This window comes from Psittacula echo (genome assembly GCF_963264785.1).
Source record: "Psittacula echo genome assembly, chromosome: 3".
Classification (NCBI taxonomy): Eukaryota; Metazoa; Chordata; class Aves; order Psittaciformes; family Psittacidae; genus Psittacula; species Psittacula echo.
In genome coordinates this window covers 34,158,031-34,183,111 of record NC_137736.1, presented here as the reverse complement: position 1 = coordinate 34,183,111, position 25,081 = coordinate 34,158,031, and the positions used below count along the sequence as shown (strand labels likewise).

At 39.0% G+C, this 25,081-nt stretch overlaps 1 protein-coding gene across 1 annotated transcript; it reads left to right on the top strand.

Annotated features, from left to right (window-relative positions):
- Nucleotides 1–1,703: 1,703 nt before the first annotated feature.
- LOC308218967 (histone H4 transcription factor-like) lies at nt 1,704–18,594 on the top strand (the record flags this gene model as incomplete). Its single annotated transcript, XM_080613506.1, has 9 exons — nt 1,704–2,056; nt 3,156–3,379; nt 7,345–7,456; nt 10,965–11,117; nt 12,038–12,115; nt 14,801–14,921; nt 15,940–16,078; nt 17,444–17,559; nt 18,195–18,594. Exons 1-9 carry the CDS (start codon nt 1,906–1,908, stop codon nt 18,592–18,594), a joined length of 1,494 nt encoding a protein of 497 aa, XP_080469632.1. The 5' UTR covers nt 1,704–1,905.
- Nucleotides 18,595–25,081: the final 6,487 nt, after the last annotated feature.

The window sequence follows — 25,081 nt, the reverse complement described above, 5'->3', positions numbered from 1 at the left end:
TGATGAGGGGCCTGGAGCATCTCTTTTATGAGGAGAGGTTGAGGAAGCTGGGTATGTTTAGTCCAGCAAACTGAGATATAATGCATGTAAATATTGCAAAGGTGGGTGCCAGGAGGATGGTGCCAGACTCTTCTCAGTGGTGCCCAGGATGAGCAGCACTGGCCATAAACTAAAACACAAGAAGTTTCATCTCAGCATGAGGAAAATCTTTATGTTGAGGGTGGCAGAGCACTGGGACAGGTGCCCAGGGGGATCATGGGGTCTCCCTCACTGGAGACGTTCAAAATGCATCTGATCATGTTCCTGTGTAACCTGCTCTGGATGGCCCTGACTTGGCAGGGGTTGGACCAGATGATCTCCAGAGGCCCTTTGCAACCCTAACGATTCTGTGATTGGTCAATTAGAATAATTATAGCTTGAAATATTTTGTTCCATTAGTATTAATACTGTATCTGGTGGAATAACTTTAAGAAAGTATTTGACAATGGATTATTTAATGTGTAACATAAATGGTAGTCTGCTCAGCGTTTTGTCTGCCTTTAGGGATGCTGGCATTTCCGGCTTCAGATCAGCAAGATGGGGCACTGGAGAATCAAAAGGCTTGGTTGTAGCAGTTTAGGTTAAACTGTTACAATGTGAGAAGGTTTGCAATATAAAACTATCAGGTCTCTCAGAAGCTTTCTGGTAATTAACTTTCTGGAAAGGGAATGCTTCCAGACTGGTATTTTTGGTAGCTGGAAATACAAAGATCCTGCCAGTTTTGTTGACAGTGTCTGCTTAACACCACTGAGTTAGCATGCTGATTCCTGCACGTTTTCCCACGTGCACCCTGTTGGTTTTTTTTTTTTTTTACACAGTATTATGTCAGTGCCTGACTTGTTTGAATCAATAGAATCAGTAAGAGCATCAGGAAAGACACAGGCTTTTGTACTGATGCTTTAGGCTATTGGGCGGAGTTTGTCTTCCAGATCTGTATGTGTGGATGAGAAAATGAAGAACCTCCTCCCAGCTGCTTGTTACTATCCTCCTTCTAAAGTTTGCTGCTGACTGAGATTCGTCAGCTGATCTGCTTGGAGGCTATTTAAACTCTTAAAACTAATCCACATTGCTGGGAATAGTGCAGGTTAGGGAGTGCTCCTCTGAGCAGCTGAAGTGGCAGATCTTTGAAGCTAGTAACACAGGGAAGAGTAGAGAGGTGGAAAACCACTGAGAGCAAGCCAGTAGTTTTTAAGTTTGCTATTGTTGTATCTGTTCAGAGCCATGAAAAAAACAGTGGAACTATGTCTCCTTGGCTTATATTCCTTTATTCCGATACAAACATGCATCCATCCGGTTGAGCAGAAAACTGATTTAGTTATCTCTCTGTCATTGCCCAAAAAGAATTGGCTTTCAGTTGAATTCGTTTTCTCATGAGTTTAGTGGCTGGCTGTGCCAGCTCCAGAGCTGATGGTTGAATGTGGTAGATAGAATCAGCCTTTTTCAGTGGGAGCCCACACTGGTATCATGCTAAAATGACTGTGGAATTGCACTCTTGGTAATGATTGCTTTGGCTTTCTCTGTGGAAAGAGATTTTACAGTACTGCTGTGGAATTAAATTACAATAAAGGCAGCCTCAGCAGATGTTTGGGGTGGTGATCATAGGACTCTTACTGTATGGTTGTAATGAAAATGTTACAACTTGTGGCTTCTGGCAAGGTATAATTGTTTGCAAAATATGATTTTAGATTTTTAAAATAATATATGCAATAATTAAAGAAAAACAAAAAACAAACAAAAACTAAAGCCCACAAAAGATGTTCATGTCATCTAGGAGCCTGTAATCTTATCTGCCGTTTTCACATGAGGAACTTACAAAAATGTAATATGGTAACTAAAACTCCTCTGTACTTCTACAAATTTTAGGCAATGGCCCCTGGAAGCAAGTTTAAGAACACTGAATTGATATTACCCTGTGAATGGAAGGAATGCTGCTTTGTAGGAAAATGCATGGAGGAATTTTGTAATCATATTGCAGAACACTTGGATGAGTACCTACAGCACCCCTTGGAAACAGCAGGTTATTTATGTCTCATTTGTCATGCAAATTACACTGCAGCTTGGAAGATTATTCCTAGCCTAGAAAATAATGTTGACTTCAGTTTACCTGCACCTTGGCTTTTCTAAGGCACAGCTGCATGGTGCCCTTAGACAAGGTCCAGCTCCTGTTTTTTACTTCATCTCTGATTGTTCTGGCTTTTTGTTTGTACTGATAGATATTACTAACATGGAAAGGGACTGGAGACATGATGTCATGAGAACGTCTGCTGAGGATTTTTTCTTTTTTCCCTAAGATTAAGGCCTCAGCAGGTGTCTAAAGCAGATATTAGCAAATTATTTTTTAATGCCGGAGTTATTCCCTTTCAGGGAACAGGCCTGCTGCTGCTTAATACTTCTAAGTGTAAAGTTGCCCTTGTATGAATCTTTATAGAAAAATGTAAAAGGAAACTTTTATTGTTTGTACAGTATTTGTCTTATTTAGATACATACACTGGTGGTGGTGTATTTCACATCTTTTTAATAGTATTAAATGTACTTAAAAGGAAAGCAGTCCAATTCTGCAGAAAATTATAGGTAGTCTCTGTGGATGTAATAGCAATAATACACTAGACTTTTTAATATAGCTATTTTGGCTCTTGTGTATCCTGCTCTTTATTCTTAACACTGTAATCAAGTGTAATTACAGGTGTAGACATTTTAATTAAAGGTGAATGAGTTTTAATTAAAGGTGAAAAAAGTAGAATTGGACCAACATTAACAATGTCTCTGTGACCTAAGCTGCAGAGTATTATAGTATATACCTAAGAAAATACTGATTTTTACAGTTTTTTCCTACTGAATCCATGAAGTGCCTTTCTGCAAAAAGTTGTGGTTAAGACACAAACCACTCCAATATTGCTGCAGTTGTGAGACACTGGAAAATCTATTTGCTACTGAAATTTACAAGTCTTATCTGGTGCATTCTCACTAGATAGCAATTACCAGCTTCTCTGCTAAGGTTACTTACAGATAGTGAAGTTACTACAAATGTAAGTACTCTTGGCGTTCTCACCATTGTGGCACATGGTTGCAGATTTCATGCAGCATTCTGTAAGATCTTACTTCTTTCTTGTGTTTAGAGCAGTACCGGTGTTGGTGGAGAAGTTGTGACTTTGAGGCTAAAGATCCCAGAGAGCTGGTAACACATGTCAATTTTCACAGTTACCACACCAAACTGAAGTTCATAGGTTGTCAGTTATGGGCACTGCGCCAGGATTTGCCCACGTGTTTGCAGAGCAGCCGTAGCTGGCATCAGTTACCAAAGACTTCAGAGGAGTTTGTTTGCCACTGGGAGAATTGTGACGTAAGTGAAATACATTGAAATATTGCCATTTCTCTTCCTTTTCGAACTTTACCTTAGCAATGTTTGGATTTGACTTATTATTGGGAATTCTTGCTCAATCTCCCCTCTGAACAACGTTCCCTACTGTCTTTGTAAGTAATACGTAATTATTATCATAGCATTCCCAAAATGTAAACAACACATTTGTATGACACCTGTGACCTCTAATTCAAATTTTCTTTCTCTTTGTGATGACTAAAATGATCTTTTTGACAAAGATGCAACTTCTCTTGTGTTTTAAGAGCACATGTGCAAAACTTAAATATACGCAGTTAAATAAAAAAATAATGAACTTGGTAGTTTGCAGAGAGGTCCAGAGTGTTATTGTTTGCCTTAAGAAAGGCAACAGTATATGTGATGTTTCCTTGGTCAGCTGGAAATGTCTTGGGTTTTTGTTTGTTTCCTTTTTTTTACTGTGACAGAAATTAGACATTTGCAACAGGCTGTTCATATAAGCCTGATGTTCAAATGTGACCAAGATTGGTTTCAACTAAAAGTGGTTTGTGTGTTGTCCGCTTTTTGGTGTCTTGAAATAAAATCGTTATCTATTCCATTGTGACTGTGCAATTTCTGTATTAAGTAAATAACCAAGTAAATCAAAGTGATTAGCAGTTGCTTTTTTCTTTTTTTTTTTTTTTTTTTTTTTGGGGGGGGGCACTGTTAACGTAGGTAGTGGTGCCTGTATAATTTTTTTTTTCTGCTTCTTCGATGTGTCCATTCCTGATCAAAAGTGGCTTTGTATTTGTACAACATTATAGGGAATCACTTTCTCTTTCACTGTTGGCCTCAGAAATAGTGAGCATTACCTGCAAAGGCATGCAAAGATATCCACAAGTGTGATGCCTTACAGATGACATTTTCTTATCATCTCTTTTTGTGTAACTGTTGAGCAAGATAGTTTTCAGAGAAAGAGGTAATGCAGGAAAATTGTCTATCTGGTCTATGTAATTTTTTTTTATATTGTATGAGGTTTTTTCTTTTATTTTGGTAAAGAGATATAACTGAAAAATGTAAAATATTGGTGAAGAAGAAATAAATGAAATGATTTGTACTGTGGAATTCAGAAAAACAGTAAAACTCAATTTTGCAAACCTTATATGGGCAGATCTGGTGTAGGTTTAGTAGTGCTGAACTGCAAATCAAAACAAAACATTAATGTTTTTTCAAAGGCCTGTAATTTTTTTCCCTGATGTCTCTCTAGGCCTTTAAATGATTCATGGGTTATCAACCTTAAATTGTATTTCTCTGTTATCTATGACTTTTTGATATCAAATTTGTGATAAAATTAAAGACATAAACTATGGTTTTTGAGGTTATAAACAAACACTAATGAGGATGAAATTATTTCCATGCACAGGAATGTCAGCTTGGTGGTGCTTTACATAGGTATTATATCCCTTCTGTGCGTCACGTTTATGAATGAGTTAAATGTACTGCGGTGATGGAGTGAACGTACTTTTATTTTCTGATGATGTTTATAGTCCATGCTTTTCTTTGCTAACCTTACTAGGTACAAAGTTATTTCCACTTTCATCTTAAAATTTCAGCTTACAGTTTATATATGCTATCCCATAGCATATATAAAAGGTGAATACCTCCTCATCTGTCTGTTATTACTGGACAGAATGTCTAAAAATATGCATTTGGCTCTTTTGGCTCTGAATTTAGAATATCTGCACTCATATAATGCTTTGATACCTTTTTTCTTCAATAATTTTTATTTACATGAAATAAGGATTGACATAAAAATCTGAGAGTGATGTTTATAGAGAGAGGTAATTCTGTTGCTAAGTCAATCTGTGAAAAAAAGTCTTTTACTTACTAGATTATGCATGGAAGTACCCCATTCTCTTCTTTTTAGAGCTATAAGCTTAAACATATAATTCAGAGCATTATTCATGATAACTTTTTTTGTTTACATATTTTGATTGCAAACTGTTGTTACAAACAAATCTTATTGCCATTATGTTTCATAGCTTATAAGAATCATATTTCTTATAATACTTACTTTTGTTATTGACTCTTTTTAATACACATCAATCAGTCTTCACTAGCACACTGCCGTGATTGGTCTATTTATTTTAAAAATAAAGATGTCCAGAAAAAACTTCAAGGCCCTCAGAATTTGGTTTTGCTGCATCTGTCAATAAGCACAGTCTTTTGAAAGCATGCTGGAAAAAAAAAAAGAGATGCCTAAAAATCAGAAGAAAAATCTTCCCATTAATTGATTTCATGTTCCATTTTTCATTTGTATATAAGTGGGCAGTTTTGGCTGATGGAACCTTTTAGTCCACAGCATTTTGCTAAATCTTTTTATACATGTTTTTTCAAGTTCAAACTATGTTGTGAATTTTATTAATTAAAAGAATGTTTCTCAACTTAGTAGGCAGACTAGACTAGACCCAGGAGGTGGGGTAGGGCATACTGCGAAAGAGGAGAACTTTGAGGGCAGGGAAAACTACTTACCTTTCCCACCCTCCTGCAAATATGTTCCCACAGTTATGAATATAATTCTCTTTGAAAGTTACCCATACAACTTCCCCCAACACTTGTGGTGCCTCCTACTGTGTCGGATTCAGTTCCCCAAAAGTAAAGCTCCTGACTCGGCAAATGCCCCAAAAACTTCTCTCCTACTTACATGTAAATATCCGAGAAAGTTCTAGTGAAAGACCTAAAGAGATGGTGCCAACAAATTAAAATGTGTTTAACCCCTGTATGGTTACTGTGATTAAGAAGTAAAGAAGTTTTCGATCACTGTCTAGCTCAGTATTTTTAGTTGATTCACCTTAATATGCCTATATGCTTTCATATACACAAGACCTTGTATTTCTCAGATCATGTTTCAAGCCCTTCAGAGGAAATAAGGGCTTGTCTCCCTGAGGGTGCTATTGTGAAATACAGCAGAGTATGAATTTAAGATGCAGCAGTTTGCCTGCATTAACTCCTTGTGTGAATGCTCTGTTCTGCACACGGAATGCCTAGCAGCTTCATTTAACCCACTCTACTAAGACTAGAATGGTTAAAACCATGTAATAAATTTTATAAATTTTATTTCATTTATATATTTTTCCTAAAAGTAAAAAAAAATCCCAGAGCTGTTTAAATTTGAATCAGCTGTATATCATCAGCAGTGGCAATATCAGCCCAAGGGGTCTCACCTGTTTCTCATTTCTTCTTCCCAGAGTTTTGATTTTGAAAGCCAGATCAGTTTCTTGTCCCAGTTCAGTGTGTAGCCTTACCAAATTGTGCCAGTGCAGCAGACAGGTTGAGGGCTTAAATTATTTGGAACAGAGAGGTATACTTTGAATTGCGACTGATGACAGTATGCAGCTGAATGACACCCTCTGTTACTTGAAGAAAATGCAATGTGCAGTCTACTTTCACTCTGCAGGTGTGGATTTTTATGGTGTGAGACAGAGGGTAATTAGGGTTTAGTCCCCCTTGTCACTTAAGTACTGACTCATGGAGTGCTGTGTCCACAACACCTAATTCCGTTTAATCACGGTGCAGCCTTCCCACTTCTGTTGGAATTACCTGTGCTACCTTCATAGCCTCCTCGTGAGTAGGAGCAGGTAGAAGTGAAGGGAGGGGACAAGGTAAAATTAACCAAAGAAATAAATCAACCTTGAAAGAGACATCCCTGCCCCAAAGAATGGACAGCATTCACTCTATTAATTTAGACAGACTTTTCAACTAATAGATGGTATGTGAAAATTCAGGACCTGTTTTTTGTGGTGGATACTGCAGAATGTTCCACATTTTTGTAGTTGTAGTAATTGTCTCTGTGTTGGGATGAGTTAATTAGATATTACTGCAATATTTACTGGTGTCTATTTGGTTTCTACAAACACTTAATTCTATGTTCCTGTCAGTTGATTTCCTGCCAAAACTATCTTGTCTTCTCCATGCTTCTATTTTGTTTTTAGGTTACCTTCAATAACCCAGTGTGGTTTTATCAACATGTTGCTAATCATGCCTATGCTACTGAGGAAGAAATTATTGCAGATCAGAAGAAAGCTGTTTATTGTCACTGGAAAGGTAGTTCATATTAAAAAAAAAAAAAGAATTCCAGTTAAAAAATCACTTCAACGCTTCTTACAAAATTCACTTAGTGCTACATATTGCATAAGAACTTATGAGAGATCTTCAAATGTTTTTTCATATATATTAAACAGTAGTAGAAACATTTTCATTTGTAGGCACCATGATTTAAGTAGAATAGTCCCTATCATCCATGGGGTTGAACACCCTCAGTTGCCAGTACCAAACAGGGCCGGATTTCCTCATAATTCTACTTGTGGTTGACAAGTTCATATACCACTCAAACTGACTTTTCTATTCTACCACTTGGGATCAGTGTTGTCTCCCTCACAATAGTTCATAGTGAGCTTACTCTTTGCTTTCCCTCCTCTGTTCCTTTCAAATCAAGGGAAGCACACCTATTGCTATTTTTTTTTTTAAACTCTGTGGTAAGAAAGAGCATTTTTAATGCATTTGCTATATTGCTGACTACTTCTTGTGTTAAAATTATTGTCATGGCTTCAAAGCTGATGTTCTGCCCTTGGCTCTACTGTAGAAGCCACATTCCATTGACAGTCTTTCATAGCAGATGCCTTGATTGTTTGAGTAAGGTTTAAACTATGGACTCCCATTTGATGTGCATGCCATTCAGCTTCAGACCTACTAAGCGTATGAGCAGAACCTCTCCAGAAGAACAGACTTTCTGCTGAAGAATAATGAGACAATTTGTGGGACTCTAGTCTTGCAACAGAACATTCCATGCTTGCTTTAAACCAAACAATTTGGCTGTGTCTTGTAAAATGTGTCAACAAAGTCCAGGTTTGATTGGAATCCTCTTGGTGAACCCCTAGATAGGTGTTTTTTTCAACTTGTGAGTTAAAGTTACTTTTGGGGTTAGCTGTTCACTGCAATGATGCCAAAATCCCATCAGTGGATGCAAGGTGACATAATTTTGTTTGTTTTCCCTCTTGAGATTAGCTGACAGATGCACTGTTTTTTGGCTGGGAACTCACTCCGGTGACCTGACAGTGTAGAATCTGTAGGCTTTAGAGAAACAAAAATCCCACATCAGTGTGATTACAGCTTTGGATAATATAGACTATTAGAACAGGTAAAGGATCTTCTCTGACTGTACAGCCTAAATAACAGAATGGGGAGAAGGGAAATGCAGCAGAAAAGGAATATAGTGTGTCTTCAGACATGATTAAGAAATGCCTTGCTACTTGGAACAATGAAATCAACTGGTCTCCATGTCTATTCTAGCAAGGATGAGAAGCAATGAGTGTCATTTTTAACAAGAGGTGCAAGTTTTAAGTTAGATAAGCCATTTTATAAGGCTAGTTTAAAATGCTTTAGCAGTAGTCATGATGTCTAGTCAATGAAAGAAAACTTTTCATTCACAGCCCCAAAATTAACAAGCAAAGACAGGCCAGTAAGGGCTTATCTCGATGAGGAAGAAGTTGTTGTGAAACAAACAGATGGAAAGTGGTCAGTCTTTTCCAGGGACCCTCAGGGTACTAGCTGGTGATCTGAGTTGGTTTGAATTTGTGAGGAGACAGCATGGAACTGTTCTGCAAGGGAAGATAAAGTGGGATTTAAGGGTGACAGCTGGGCAAGCAGGGTGCAGTCTCACAGAACCTGAACAAGAACAGAGCAGATCTGGTGGTGCTAGCCAGGGTCAGCCATCATGACCCCCGAGTCCACTGTGCCAAGACACGTATGAGGTCAAGCCAGGAAGCCCAGACAGCAAGTCTGAGGCAGGACCAGTGAGGCACAGCAGGTGGGGAACTGTAGCCCAGGGTGTGTAAGTGGAGACCTCAGATGAAGTTTCTTGCTGCTCTTTCTTCCAGCTTAGCTGTTTTCACAGAACTGTGATTGAAGCTTGAACAGCCACACCGTATTAGTGCAGACCTCAAACACAAGCAGCTAAACTCTTAGAAGTGTGGGGTGGAACTGGCTGTAGAGGAGGATTACAAAGATTGACTACAGGCTGCTCAGGGCAACCAGAGGCTGTTGGCATACTCAGGGCCCTGGCAGAGTTAACAAAGGAAGGATGTGAGAGAGAGATTCAATCTGATATCTTGTATATTACCTTTTGAATCTGTGGTTAAACAGACAGAAATCTTCATGTTTCTCTAGAAAAATAATCAGCCCTTCAGCTTCTGCTCTAGACATGGGAACTTGCATTTTTCTATTGCCTCTCCTGATCAGAAGTATCCTGTACAAAGTAGAGGTGAAAGAGACACTGATAATACTTTTTCCTCATTGTAGACAAGGTGAGGTTTTAGGATTGCCTTTGTCTTTTATAAGGAGTCTAGACTTTTGTCCCTTTACTATGTATATTGATCAGCAGCTCAGGAAGTTGCTGGTATTCTATCAGTTGGAGGTGGATATGGCTTGTTATCAAGGCTATTACATTCTTGTTCTACTTGAAAGAATGTCCTAATGAATAGTAGAAATGGAACCTGGTTAAATGAATTAGTCAAATCCTCTTTGTTAAATGAATTTTATGTATTAGTTTCTGAGACCTAAAGGTATCTAACCTGTCATTAAATTTGATTCACTTGATTACTCTTACCATGCATCATCCACAAAACAGTATTTTATCTTTCCCTATCTCTTGTTCTTGAGTTCAGTTTTAGTCATCTTGATTCTTAAGAGTCTTCGATTGAGTCCATGCTATTTCACATTCCTAAAAAAGTAGCTTTCTGCATAGCTATTAGGTTTTTTAGGTAGATGAAAGAGATGCTTCTCCTTATGTGAGAGAATAGGCTATTCCTTCACATATATCTGAAGTTTTCTCCTGAAACTAGTTCTTTAGCAGCATTTACACCAATAGATTAACCTACTAGGGATTTTCCCCTTATTTGTCACATGTCAATAGTCAGAGCTTCCTACTGGTGCTGTTAGAACTTGCACCGTGTCCACAACACCAGACTGCTCCTGAGCTCAAGAGATCTGAGGATATAGCTGTTTATATGCCAAGATAGTTTGGTGGATAGCTGATTGCTTGCAGTTAACCACTATGTGAATGTGTATGTAAAGACAGAAAATGTGAAGACACATGTATTCACTCCCCCATCTTGTTCTTCTGGTTCTCCAGATACCATGAAGATTGCTGGAGTTCTGTGATGGTGGCGGGCAACAGAAATAGTAATGACTGCTACCTAAATTTTACTGTATGAGCATACATGTGGAGTCAAAGACTTTGACACATGAGGGTGGAAAGTATAACTGCATGCTCTCTGCTGGTTCAACAAAACTGAACTTTTTTTAAGACACACCTGGTCAACATGTCTTAAGGAATTTTGATTACTGACATTGGAATGGGTATTTCTGGGGTTAAATGTCACCTGTCAGTTGTAATAGTACCAGTCTGATAATTTTGTTTTTCCTAGAAGCAGCTTTTTTAGTGTATTTCTAAAAATATAACAATAGGACATGAGTATATTATAGCCTTTTCTGTTTCTATGCAATAAAGAGTACAGTAGTCATATACAGCTTTTTTTCTGTTTGTTTGATTTAGATTGTTTAGGTGTATTTAAAGGAAAGCATAAGCTCTGGGATCATTTAAGAACCCACACGCAGGAAAGAGTTGTAGCGTGTCCTACGTGTGGAGGAATGTTCTCCAATAACACTAAGTTTTTTGATCACACAAAGAGACAAGTTTCAGAAGATAGTAAGTAAGCTCTTATTTCTGTTTAGAGATTTTTATTTAAGGTGTTTCATGATAATGTGCACATGTAATTTCATAAATATTTCTATTTTTCATAGATGTCAATTAAATGAAAGAGGGTTTGCTCCAGGAAGGCAGTGTTTTTCATAGTGTAGAAATTCTCTTGACTTTGCATGTCTGATGAATTAGGGTAATGTAAGTGAACAACAGAACACCCTTGGATCCATGTTTCAGCAGAAAAACTATTCACTTGGCAACTGTGGCATTGCACTGCTTCTCTTCCCTTTGTGCCCATGGCACAGTGTGACATTCCACTGACACTGGAAAACTGGCCCATGAATGGGAAAGACTTTTGACTACTGAAGTGAGAACCTCCACAAGAGCCAGACTTGGATTACAAAATCCCTGCAAGTAATCCCAAATGGGCACTTGACTACTTTTAAGTCAAAAAGTTGGTTTTTTTTTTTTCTTCAGCTTTGCTTTTCCAGTATTTTCTTCACTAGAATACTCCCTACCTCAACCAACTATGTATTATTTAGCATGTTTTCCTAAAGAGGAAGGGAGAGGTGATTGTTTTTTCTGGTTTTAAGCACTTGGAATATATTCATGAATTGTGGATGTTTTGGTAATGGAAAGTAGGTGCATTCTAGGTAACTGACAGAAGAGCTCAAATTTCAAACAGTTAGTGTTTTGAACAGATTGTTACTTTGTTTGGGATAAATTTAACTTACTGATAAGCAGTCCTTCTCGTTAAGCCTAAACTAAATTTTCTTCTGAAGAGCATTGGTAATGAAAAAGAAAATTGAAACTGTCTCAGTGCTCTGTTAGTTTATTCATGAAACTGGCAGCTTTAGGTTATTAATTAATAAGTCTTTCATAAGTTATTTGTATTGCCACTCTAAACAGTTTCTATTTAAATTCAGATCGAATGTTTGTTTGCCAGATCTGTCAGAAACATTTTGCCAATGAAAGGCTGCTACGAGATCACATGAGGGGACATGGTAAGTCAGAGCTTTTTAAAATAAATGTGCTTTTCTCAAGGTCACCTTGTACAGAACAGAGCTGTAAGTATCATTACATCAGTTGAGAAAATTAACATACCAAACTGGGCCAACTGTTACTAATGCTGGGAAGTAAGAATTTCATTGCCAGCCCCTCTGAAGCGTGGAAATTCCCTTCTTCATGCCCTCTGATCAAAAAGTGTAAGGGGCTTTCTGTTTTGCAGTAGCTCCGAAGAAGATGCTTATTCTTCACTTCTGTTTACTTGCTTTCATGACTAGGGGCATGGTTAAAGCCAAAGCTGTATTTTAGCTTGGGCTGCAACTCTGCTGTCCTTGCAGTGCATAATCAGCCTCACTCAAATAGCGTAGTACTTCACTGACCTAACCACAGCCTCCCTGAGGTCCCCAAATTATTCCCACAGGTTATACTACAACAGCTATGACTTGCTGGGAAAGAATCCTACAGCATCGAAGCACAAGGAAACATGTGATATTGCTGTTGGACATACAGGAAATTCAGAGGCTGAGAGCCGGGTGGGTCTTTGCTTTGGGAAAAGGAATATTTGAACCATGTAGCCAGACCTGGGTACCATTCATTTAGGTTGTATAAACATACAAGCAGCTTTGTGCAAACTTGCTCAGTCAGGGTAGATTCTACTTTCTAGTTGCATTCTTAAGGAAACATGATTTTTCCCTGTCTGCAAGTCAACACATTGATGCTTAACAACTATGCATTTGATTAGGTGCTTACTGTGACCTGCCAGAACTGAACATGTTTGTATTTGAATGGTTTTATAGTTGACATGCATCTGACTAAAATATCTTTATTTTTATATTAGAAGATACTTCTGTTTGGTTTGTGTACTAGATTAGTTTTATTCCTTTGTCTCAGAGTGATTTTGGACATAAATTGTAAATAAATACAAATTAAGATTTATTTTGTTTTTGTTAGCTAAAGCAGCAGTTTTAAAGTACTGTTGTTTGGTTTTGGGGGTTCTTTTTATTTTTTTTTAATTAAAGCATAACACATATTAGGATAGGTTTTATATAGTAAATAAAGCACATGGCTAATTGAACTGTTTGTTGCTGGTCACTCTGGCTGCGCTTAAACCTTTGTGAGCTGCACAATGTGCCTGTTTGTCCTTGTCCCCTGATAATTCAGACTGTGTTCTGCTTGCATAGCTAGGGAAAATGGCAAGGTGGCTGAACTTAGGAACAAGGATAATGTGAAACTGTGCCATGTCCCAGTGAGCTACAGTGAACCACCCACAATGTGAATTTGTCTGAAAGAGCTGGAAGGCATTCCAGGGTCCAACTGTTCAGGCACAACTTAAATCCCTTCAGATATTAGAGCCAGCATTTCTCTGGTTCATGATTCAGCTTTCTTTATAAATTCTGGCACCATACATGTCTGCATGTTAGTGCAGACTGCCAGTGCAGACATGACATTTTCAGATTCTTACCCCAGCATATTTCATAATAGCTCGCTGGGATAGATAAATATTGAAATTGTCTTTTAAAGATCTTGCTTACCTGTAAGAAATGCTTCTGAAGTAAGCTGTGATGTGAATGCAAATGCTGTAGGTATTCTGAAATCATTCCCTACATGGACATTCTTACACGCCAGACAACCAAGTAAACCACTGGATACCTTCAAGAGAGTGCTGAACTTCACTCATGGCAGTTTTGCAGATTAAGTTATTCCAGACTAGTTTCCACATTAAGCTATTTATTTTAAGGAGGAAAAAAATACCAATTTTTCCTGGTTTAAGACAAACTACAAGGAAAAGTGTCTATGCAGGGAGTGATTCCAGAATAGTTATAGTGCATTATATTTACGTAGTTTTTAAGAAGACATGAGCACTTCAACTGCATGTTTTAATTTTGCCATCTGTAAAGCACTCAGTGGTTCTAAGATAATCATAGAATAGTTAGGGTTGGAATAATGTGTTGTTCAGAGTCTTAAATATAACAGGTTTTGTCTAAATCCAAAACTTCTTTATTGAGACTCTTCCTACTGCATTCATCAGGTTGCTGATTCATATGCAGCCAAGCAAACATTTGTTCAGCTTAAGATGTTGCAGCCCTGCCTGCCAATCTGCCAGAGGTCCTCCCGTGTTCCAGAATCAGAGCAAACCTGTGTCTCAGCCACTGCAGTTCGATGTCTGCCAGATTAGCAAGCACCTTGCATTATTATGCCTTAAGCAAATATACCTGAATGTGAAATGGGGAGGCGGAGGACAGACACGTATTCTTTTTGCCATCTTTTTGAGAGTGGTAATACCTAAAACACTAAAAGTAGATTTGCCAGTGCTTGTCTGTCAGAAGGCCTCCAGACAACATCCACCTTTTAGAAATCCTCCCAAAGTGCCAAGGGCAAAACGATAATCACCCTTTTTGTTACAGCCTAGAGAATGAAACATTATCTTCTACACCTTTTTCCTTTACCATCTATTTTTTTAAAGTAACTTGAAACATTGTAAGATTGACCATTACTTCATTACCCTCCTTATTGCATTGGCATTCCATTTTAATATCTTTTTTTCTGTGTATTTTATTCTGAAATATAATATCTTACTTTAAATATGATATTTTAATATATTTTTTGTCATGTGTCACAGCAGACAACGTCCTGGTGAAGCTGGGATACAAAACTGAAATTATCTTTGTTTCTTTATTTTCTAGTTCATCATGTTACATGTGCCCTTTGTGACATGGTATGCACAAGTGTCTCTTCACTGAAAGCACATACCAGATTCCGACACTGTAATGAACGTCCTTTCCATTGTCATCTCTGTGACAGCAGGTAGGAAAATCTGAGGCTTGTCGCTATGTAAGCAGAACTGTAGAACCAAGCTGGTGTTCTACAAGAGAGTTAGTAAACAAAGAAAAGTGTTCAACTGCTAAAATAATCAACTGGTCAATGAAGAAATCTAATACATTCATCTGATTTTCATCTGCTTTCACCTGCTGAGATGTAGTTCATGAACTTGTGGTGCACATAGAACTGATACGTTAAAAGATGAGTTTTCTTGGCAAGACCGTAAGTACACCAAAATGGTCATCACAACAAGTTGAAACATGGAGCAGTATTGCCCTAAACTGTGGGGTTTGCCATTCTAAATAATTGCTGTCTGTTTGCTGGGAGAGTTGCAGTCTTCTCCTTTGAGTGATTTTTCTGCCACGGGCTTACAATATCTTCTCCTGTCTTACGCTCTCATTTTAATGTGGTGGTTTCTTTTGCTTTTGCCATGTGATGCTACACAGGAGAGAAATAAAAAGCCCCACAACATTGTGATGTGACAGACCAAGTTGTATATATAAGCACTGGCAAATTATGTTTAACTTTACCAAAGAAGGGGAGAGGTCTGGCCTTTCCATGCTGGAAGTGGGGTAAAGTGAACAAGTATTTTTGTACTTCTGTGTTCTGTGCCCTGTGGGTGGACAGCAGGAAATAATCTGAATTTCTAGACCAGAGGATGAAGTGACTGACTGAAAATGACAAGAAATTTCTCTACATGAACAGAAAGAGGGGGTGATGCCTTGCAACATGGTTGTCGAAAAATTACCTAGATTTGGGCATGGTGTGGATGTGTGGGAAGAAAGAGGGAATGGAAAATGAAATCCAGAGCACATCAAAGAGATGTCTGTACTATCCCCTTTTCACAGGTGGAAAAACTGAGGTAGAGAAACAATTTACACATATTCCGCTTTCACTTGTCATTGTCAGAGCCAAAAATTACTACCTCCCAGTCCTAAACATTAACCACAAGACTACTCCTCTGTACTATTATATCTGTTATTTGTTTTACCTTGTTTTCAAGTTTTAAGAACGTGTATGATCTGCATAAACATGTTGAAACACACAATGATTCAGATGCCTACAGCTGTGATGTTGAAGGATGTGGTTTTATTTCACGGACTTTACAAACTTTGAAACAGCATTACAGGAGAGTACATGTGGTGAGTATATTAAATAGCAGGATAAAATATCTTGCTATAAATGAGGCAAAATTCCACATTTACATGCCTTTAGTTTCTTGTGAATTAATGAAATGTTTCATTTTTTGCATCAAATCAAGTATTTATTTGCACACATTTCTAGGACTCTTGCAAGTATTATGCAAATTTACAATTCATCCTTACCAATAGATTTTGAGTGCTTACTTTAGGTGCATGCAGTTGCATACTTGTCTTGAACCCCCTCCACGTACACCCAACCCCTTTTTAAAAATGAAATAAAGTGACAATCCTAATCTCAGCAGCAAAGTATTTCAGGGATTAAAGTCCAATGTCACCTTTCTCCTCATGTTGGTACTCCATCCTTAGAGTTACCTGAAAATAGAGAAACGGTAAAGTATGTAAAGCTTACATCACTTTTAATCAGGTGAGTCTGGCCACAACGTTAAAATACAGTTTTGCTATATTTCATAGAATCATAGAATAGTTAGGGTTGGAAAGGACCTTAAGATCATTTAGTTCCAACCCCCCTGCCATGGGCAGGGACACCTCACACTGAACCATGCCGTCCAAGGCCTCATCCAACCTGGCCTTGAACACCGCCAAGGATGGAGCACTCACAACCTCCCTGGGCAACCCATTCCAGTGCCTCACCACTCTTACAGTAAAGAATTCCTTCCTTATATCCAATCTAAACTTCCCCTGTTTAAGTTTGAACCCGTTACCCCTTGTCCTGTCACTACAGTCCCTAATGAAGAGTCCCTCCCCAGCATCCTTGTAGGCCCCCTTCAGATACTGGAAGGCTGCTATGAGGTCTCCACGCAGCCTTCTCTTCTCCAGGCTGAACAGCCCCAACTTTCTCAGCCTATCTTCATACAGGAGGTGCCCCAGTCCCCTGATCATCCTCGTGGCCCTCCTCTGGACTTGTTCCAACAGTTCCATATCCTTTTTATGTTGAGGACACCAAAACTGCACACAATACTCCAAGTGAGGTCTCACAAGAGCAGAGTAGAGGGGCAGGATCAGCTCCTTCGATCATGCTCCTATGCACACTTGTTGCCTGCTGCTTCATCTTTTTGAATTATGATAGTTATGATCACTGCTATGTTGTAAAATGCATATATTTTAGTGAAAGATATGTGTCACACTGCTACTGGAGTACTGATGGCCTATGCTGAGAATTTCCGTATTCACTGGGGTTCCTTAAACAGACATGTTTTAAAAAGCACAGGTTTTAAATGTCTTAGGAAATTAACTTCAGAAGAGTTTTCAGCTAGTTTGTGTGGTTTTCCACTTTTCAACAAAGGATTAATTTTTGCCATATGTACCTGCAAGCCTTCAGTGACTCTAACAGTCTTTCTTTCAAAGAGTAATGCCATTCTGAAATACAAATGCCACATCTGCCAGAAATGTTTCTCCTGGAGTTATACATTGACTCTACATCTTCGAAAAGCTCATAAACTCCGCAGCCATTCTCGTTTCAGGTATGTTTCCCACTGATTCTTGCTCAGATCATAAAGTTCAGGGGTTTTTCAATACTTTGCTTAAGAGATGCAGATATTTAATTAAATGTTATCTTAAGTTTGCTTCCGTTTTAAACATTCTGAGCATGAAACAATTTACTACTTAGGTTTCATTAGCACTGGTGTAAAGATAGTTAAACCAGGGAAATAAAAGGGTCTTTATGCTTTTATAGCTTTTACCACTCTGGAAAATCTTGTAACCTAGACTGCTGAAAAAATTTTTTGACCCTGCAAGTTATATGCACGAAAGAGTACATAAATATTTCAACAGCTTCTGTAGTATAAACAAGCCATGATCTCCATTTTGGAGCAAGAAAATACAGCCAATAAAATATAATTATGAATAGGTACCTTTTATTTTCTGTTACATGACATAGATTTGATAAAAACTACCTACTGGAACCCTCTTGCAGGTGTTCCTTCATATAGAGTGTCTTTTGTTTAAGTGCCACTTAATAAACATCAATCTAATTCATCTTCTAATTGCTGACATTCTCAGTTTGGCAATCGAATTAGAAATTAGATTATTCTTACTTTTTGCTGTAAATGCTGCGTTTGTACTTGTATTTTCAGTATTGTCAATTTTATTCCCTTAGATATAAAGAAGATGATGAGGGTCATATGAGTTTGAATGTAGCAGTGTATAATGACATCATGGATTTACGTCAGGCTGTCAATAACAAGACAGGAACAAATAAGCCTCCACCAAGTCAAAATAGTTCTGGAAGAGAAGGAGGAGACTCATGCAAAAGAGACACTTCAACAGTAGAAGCGCTTTTCATGCAGCTTCAGCCAGGGTCACAAGCTACTGGAGAAAATGTTCTGGTAGAAACAGAGACTTCCGTGCCAGAGCCTATGTATTCTGAACTTCAAACTGCTGTACAGCCATTTGAAAACTGTTGTTCTTCCAATGAAGTTGATGAAGCAACACCAATGAATGTGAAGGAAAAACCAGCAGAAATGGAGCTGGGCTTGGGAATTCAGATAGCTTTCTAGAAAAACAGCCTTTTAATGGATTCTTACTGTGAAAACTATACTCTTCTGAAGAGGTTTATTCTCTTAAATAAAATAGGTTTTAAAGTCTTCACTTTTATCCTTGACAGATCTTGTATATAATACTGTGTTTTCTCACCTTTCACATTAACTTATTCTAATGTGCTTAGAGAATATATGCAAAATACAATATTATGCATGTATAATACTTTAATTTATAGCCTTTTGGAGAAGAAACTTTTAAGTTCTATATATTCACCTAGCATATATGTGTGTGCATGTGTATTTATTTATTAAAAATATATATGCCATGGGGAAAGTGTTGAACCAATGCATGAGACAAACAGTTTGAACTGGTAAGTAAAGCACCTCATTTTCTATTAGCCTCCTACATTATTTATTAGAAATCAGATAGCAGCTTGTGAGATGTATATTAACACTCAGTTTTGGCAGGCTTCTTAGCTTTACTTAGTGACTTTCTGTAATAACGCTTGAAAGAAGTTGAGACTTTATTCTCATAAAGGACTTTTAAGCTACAATTAAATGATTAAATTTAAATAAAAAACATAAGGTATGTCTAAATAAAATAGTTAAAGATGTTCACAGAGCTGGATTTATATAGGATTTATGTACAATTTGGTATAATGGAAATTTTATAGATATTTATTGGGTGCTGGTGATACAACAGTGAGAAAGTAAATGAATATTATTGGCAGTAATGTACCCACCTGTGTTTTCACAAATAATTCCACATAGCCATGGTTATCCTGACCTGTTAGGAAAAGCTCATGGCAAAGGCATTTATCTGAGTCTTCTATAAAGGGCATAGACAAAAAGACAGGTATCCTTCACCACAGTAAAAATGAATGACAGTGTTTTAAACATTTCTTTTAAAACAGGAACTGAATAAGCCCTCCAAATAAAATATCTAAGATTTATATACAGTAGAATGTGGCATTCAGTCAGCTTGAAACCTAGCTTACCCTGTGCTAGCTACCACGAGCCAGTCTCCCTTGAGGACCCAGAGGCATTCTCTGAGAAGGGTCTCCTGTGCCACTTTGACAGTGCAACTTCCAGCGCATAGACAGAGTGATATTGTATCACCAGCACTTACTGAATGTTTGTTCCTTTATGAAGACAAACTGGTACCGAGAGCACAGGACAAGCCATCAGCTTGCATGCAGGTGAGGCCCTGGGCACCAGAACGTAGTATCAGACACACCGGGAATAGCTTGAACAAAAGTAGGCTGTCTGAAATTGAAGTGAGCTTGCAAAGTAACCTTAAGGATGCTGGAGCACTTCTGTTTGGGAGGATTTAAACTGCATCTCCTGTAGAAAACTGTCTCCCTTGAACTGGCCCCTTATCATCCAGCTGCTGCCTGCTGTTGCATACATGGAACATAAGGCTGTGCTGGGACAGTGGGGAGCTGGGGTAAGGAGGGATGTGCTCCCACTCATCGCCATAGCTGGAAGAGCACAGCATTCTGCCCAGGACCCTCACGAGGGCCTGTAGGAGCAGGTGGAATGGTAATAGTAGCATCTGCTTCCTACATTTGCTGTCACAAAGAGCATGGGCAAGTGAGCCTGCTGATGGGTTTGTGCCAGTTTGCTACACCTGCATTAAGAATGGGAGCGGGGCTTGCTGGAAGGAGTCCTAAGTCATGACTGTGCAGCCATTCTCACTGCTGCTTCAGCCTGACAATCTGGACCAGGTTGTCTGCAATGCTTGGCAATCTTGGCCAGAGAGAGAAAACGAATTCAAGACTCCTGTCACAAATACAGGTACAGTAAAACTGATGGCTGTAAAAAATTTCCTTCCACAGCTGTCCAGCTTGTTACTGCCTTGAAAGTTCCTGCTTTGCAGGTAGCTGAGATCTTTGCGCTCAGCTTTTAGTATTATTAAATATGCTTGGCTGTAATTTGTGGCAATTCAGCTGATGTTTGAAAAGCAGTTGAGCCACCTGCACAGTGGGGGCAGGCCAGACAGATGTGGGTGGCAGCCTGATTTTAATCTGCCTTTGTGCATGAATCAGAGACCGGGCATTTTTAATACTTTACAGTATGGGTACAACTGAGTCACGTTTCTGTGGGCAATGAATAGGTACCACTATAGCCTCTGGGACTTCCCCTGCCAAGTATCAAAGGCCTGCAACAAACAACAGAGGTGTTAATGCTTCCCAAAGAAAGAGTCCTTTATAATGGAAAATATTAGTAAACCACAGTACAGAGGAGTCTTTTTCCAGGTCTTTTACGATAGCCTAGCAGGACTATCTGATCCAATATCCAACAATTTACTCCTTTGGGTAGATCTCCATGCCTGCCTGAGCAGGAGGCTGCTGCCTTCCGTGCAAGCTTCACTGCAAGTATCGGAGTGGATTTATACAAACACCATTCGGGGCTTCACACAACAGATTTAAATGTGGCATTATAGATTTGTGCTTGAACTGTGGAATCACACTTGCAGGGCAATGGTATCACCTGCAAGTTTGACATTGCCACGACTTCCTGTGAGCCTGTTAAATACATTTTGGAAGACAAAATCAACTGTGGAGACAGAGACAGTGAGATGATAATTTATTAATGGAGACCTATTTTTAAAAGTAATATTTTCAAATAATTTCCCTCAGTTATGCTGCTTAATGACCGTCTAGATTTTTACCCTACTGTTGCTTAGATTCCACTTTAGTATTACTCACTGTGTTTGCATTCACACAGGGGCTTTGCAAAGCTAAAAAGTTTCATCTGTTATCTTGTCAGTAATCTCCTATAGAATTTATGTTCTTACATTAGTTTGTATGCGGAGGCTTTGTTAACACCCGTGTCCTCACTAGGCAGTAGTAGTTAGTGACAATGGATTTCAAAGGTGGTTTCTCAGAGTTTTTTCAAATTCTATGTAAGAAATGTAATGTATTAGCACTACAAGATGGTGGTTTGCTTGTACGAAGTAAAATAAAATATCCATCTGAATGGAAGCACTTTGGTGAAAGGGGCTTTTTTTTTCCTTATTTTGATACCAAATTCTAAATCTTCCATGCTCATTATTTGCACTGTAATAACTGTATGTAAATCTATTCGCTTTTGAAAATGAGGGGTTTGTTCCTGCTTAATTTTCAACGTGATTCCGAAAATGCTTTCTCCCCAGCGAATGCTGCCAAGCACCGTCCTGTGGAAGTGTGTAGAGGGTGCCTGCAGACTCGCCCTGCCACCTTGTCCCAAGACACTGTGTGACACTGGGTACACATTAAGCAAGTGTCTCCCTTGAACACACACTTTATTCAGCGCCTCCTAGAAGAAGGAAGCAGCTCTACAAGAAAGAAGACATGATCTGCTGGCATTTGTGGGACCCAGCTTGAAAAACAACTTCCCGTGCACACCAGGTATGAGGTGGATGTGAGTAATTAGGGACTTGTTCTCATGGAGCCAGATCATCAGATAAGGCAAACTGGCGCAGGTCCACTGAGTCTGTGAAACCAGCACGATGTCCAGCTGCAGCTCTGCGCGGGACCTGTGTAGATTTCGGTGGAACGGGGCTAGCCGTCAGCTTTGTAGAGGCAGGAGGAGCCAGGCTGACAAAGAAACCCTTTGATAATGACCTCGGAGATGGTGCCCTGCAGCACAGCTAACAGCAGGAAAAAATGTACCTGAAAAATGACGACGTGTGCCAAGAAGCAGAGCAAGACCGAGCTTGAGGAAAGCATGCAGAATACCTTTTTTGTTCTCAGACCTTAAGAACAAAAATTTAAAACTAGGCATTCTTTTCCCCCATGCCACAGTAACAGCCACGTTAGTCATTCACTGCTTACACAAAGGTGATTAATCTTCTTCTTAATTAGTATTTTTTCACTTGTACAGGCTCTCTACCATCATAAATTGAGCTGATAATGAGATTTATGTAAAATTTGGGTTGCTTAATACTTCTCAGTTAAGTTCCTGAATGCAAGGGCTTTTTATGATCCTTAGAGAGAATGTTCGCAACAGTAGTTCAGTGGTTCCTAAGAAAGCAATTGTGAAAAAGCACAATATCTGTCTCTTGGAAAAAAATTTTCAAAGCTGGATCATTAAGCAACACTATTGTTTTGCATGGGCGTTAAAGTTTAGTGTCTGGGAGAGGAGTGGTTGCCCTGATCTGGGTTTTGGCATATAATTCCAAGCAGAAAGATGTTAAAATCAATCTGCAAAGCCTACCAAAAGAGAATGTTCCGTTACTGTCTCTACAGCGAGGAGCTTATGTGATCTCGAACAAACTATGATTTGCCTCAGTTTTCTGCCTCCACTGATAAGCTCTCAGCTTTACAAGGAAGCCACAAGATTTTTATTAACTTGTATTCTGATTTGCTCAACTATTACAGTCACAAGCACTAAAAACACGCGATGAAGGCCCAAGCATAGTCTCCAGACTATCTTTTAATTCATGGCTTACTTTTGTATGGTCAAATCAATTTATAAAGGAACTGACTTCTGGGGTGCTGAGCAGGCAGAGTTGCCACTAACTTAAGCTCTGAACTAACAAAAATTCATACATATGCCTGACTCTGGGCACTATGAGCCGTCCAGCTGGAGCGTGTCATTGACTTCAGGAGGATTACCTACACTGTACTTTGTTGGGGTTTTTTCAGTGGAAAAGTTGGTTTAAGAATTCCCATTCTCTTCCTACTGCTCATTTCTACCTCCACGCCACACTTGTCAGTTGTATGTGAGAGTGTGCTTTAAATGAGATCAGCAAGGAACTCCAGCATCTGCTACGATGTGTAACCATGTCCCTTTCATCACCTTCTTCAGGGGTAGTTTCCTTCCAGCCCACTCACCTCCCCTTCTGTTGACATTAACAAGTACCTGGTAAGTCAGGCCAGCTTTCTGATCTGCCTGAAAACTAACCTGGGAGGTTTTTTAAGTGACATCATTGAGCTGGTGCAGTTACTGTTCAACCACGTGAACACAAGTGCAACCATGTGAATACAGGCTCCGACACAAAAAGTGGAGGGCAGCCACCTTCATAGACAATGTAATTTTAGGCTGGCTTAGGCTAACCGCAGCGTGGCACCATTTGTGTATAAAAATGTAAACGTAACTTAAATGTTTGCAGAGTGGGCAAAAAGATGGATTTTTGTGTTATCTTTTTGGAAAGTTGCAAGTTGCAAATTATAGCTTTTTTTCCTACTATCTTTCAAGCTATTACATAGATGCCACTTGCTATCTGTTCACAGAAAACAGAAGCAAAATACTTTAGATCTAACATAACAGGGCTAAGGTGCTCTACGCCCTGTTGAAGCTTCATGTTGGTTGACTTCATACACAGCGAGCAACCCTTTAGAAGCACTGCATTCAAAAAAGAAAAGGTTAAAGCACTAGATTAAATCCTGTTCTCTGAAAGGACTGAAAAAGACTGCAAGACAATGAAACAGAGTAGGAAGAGAGTTTCTTTGAGATGCTCCTGCAAATGTACGTACATGGGAGAGAAGGATTTTACACAAGACTGATCACCTTGTCACAGAAAGATTGGTTTCACATGACTTGGTCTCAATAAATCTAGTATTGACTGTTGTTTGTCAGTCTGGGTACTAGCCTATTTTATTTATTTCAGTCAGTGACCTGATTTCTCCAGAATTCCCTTACCACCTTCTTCTTCTGCCTCTTGAAGACAAGCTCTTCCGGTGCCCTCTTCCAGCCTTCCTATGCTTTACCAACTAAAAGCTCAGAGCCTAGGTAGCTGGTTCTCTAAGCACCTTAAATGTGAATTTTATTTAGGCCTAGCCCTTTTTGAAAGCACTTAAGTAATTAAAATTCTCTTAGATGAGCTCTTTCCATGTTCTGCCATGAGCTCTCACTCCTTTGTTGCTGCTGCTTGTTGAATTAATTTCTCAAATCACAGTGCAGGCAGAAGGTATACTATTTACTTTTTGCTTAAACTCTACTGCCAACTAAGAACAAGTTGGGTTTTGTCCCACTCGGGTTTACAGCTTTCACCAGTTTCCCAATGAAGCAGGAGTTTGAGTGACAATGGAACAGACCACCTGGTGTGCTGTGTGGAACAAAGTGGTGCACACCTCCAGAAGGCAGAGCATCCGAGGCCCTAGTTCTCCAAATCACTTCAACTTCCACAGACCTCCTCCACAGCATGGCAGGTTCCCCAGACTGATCCAGTTACAGCTGACATCCCAAATTAAAGCAAGGACAGTGATGATAACCAGGACAAGGAGGATCAGGTAGAGGTGTAGTGTTGGGTCACACAGGTGACCTAAGGGCTTGTCTCTAGACACAGCTGTTTCTTATTCTAGATTTATTTATACAGAGGTGTTCTTATTCAGAGTAAACCAGTTTAATCCAGAGTGAATTAAGGAGGAACAAGTCACTGTCAAACAGAGTCCTGTGTCTTTTGAAAGTATGTCCCATGTCTTTTGAAAGTGTCTCCATAGATTCTTTTTAAATGGACCTTTGCAAAGACAAGACTGACTACTGCTGTTATCTTAGCTTTAAAACACATTGTCCTTTA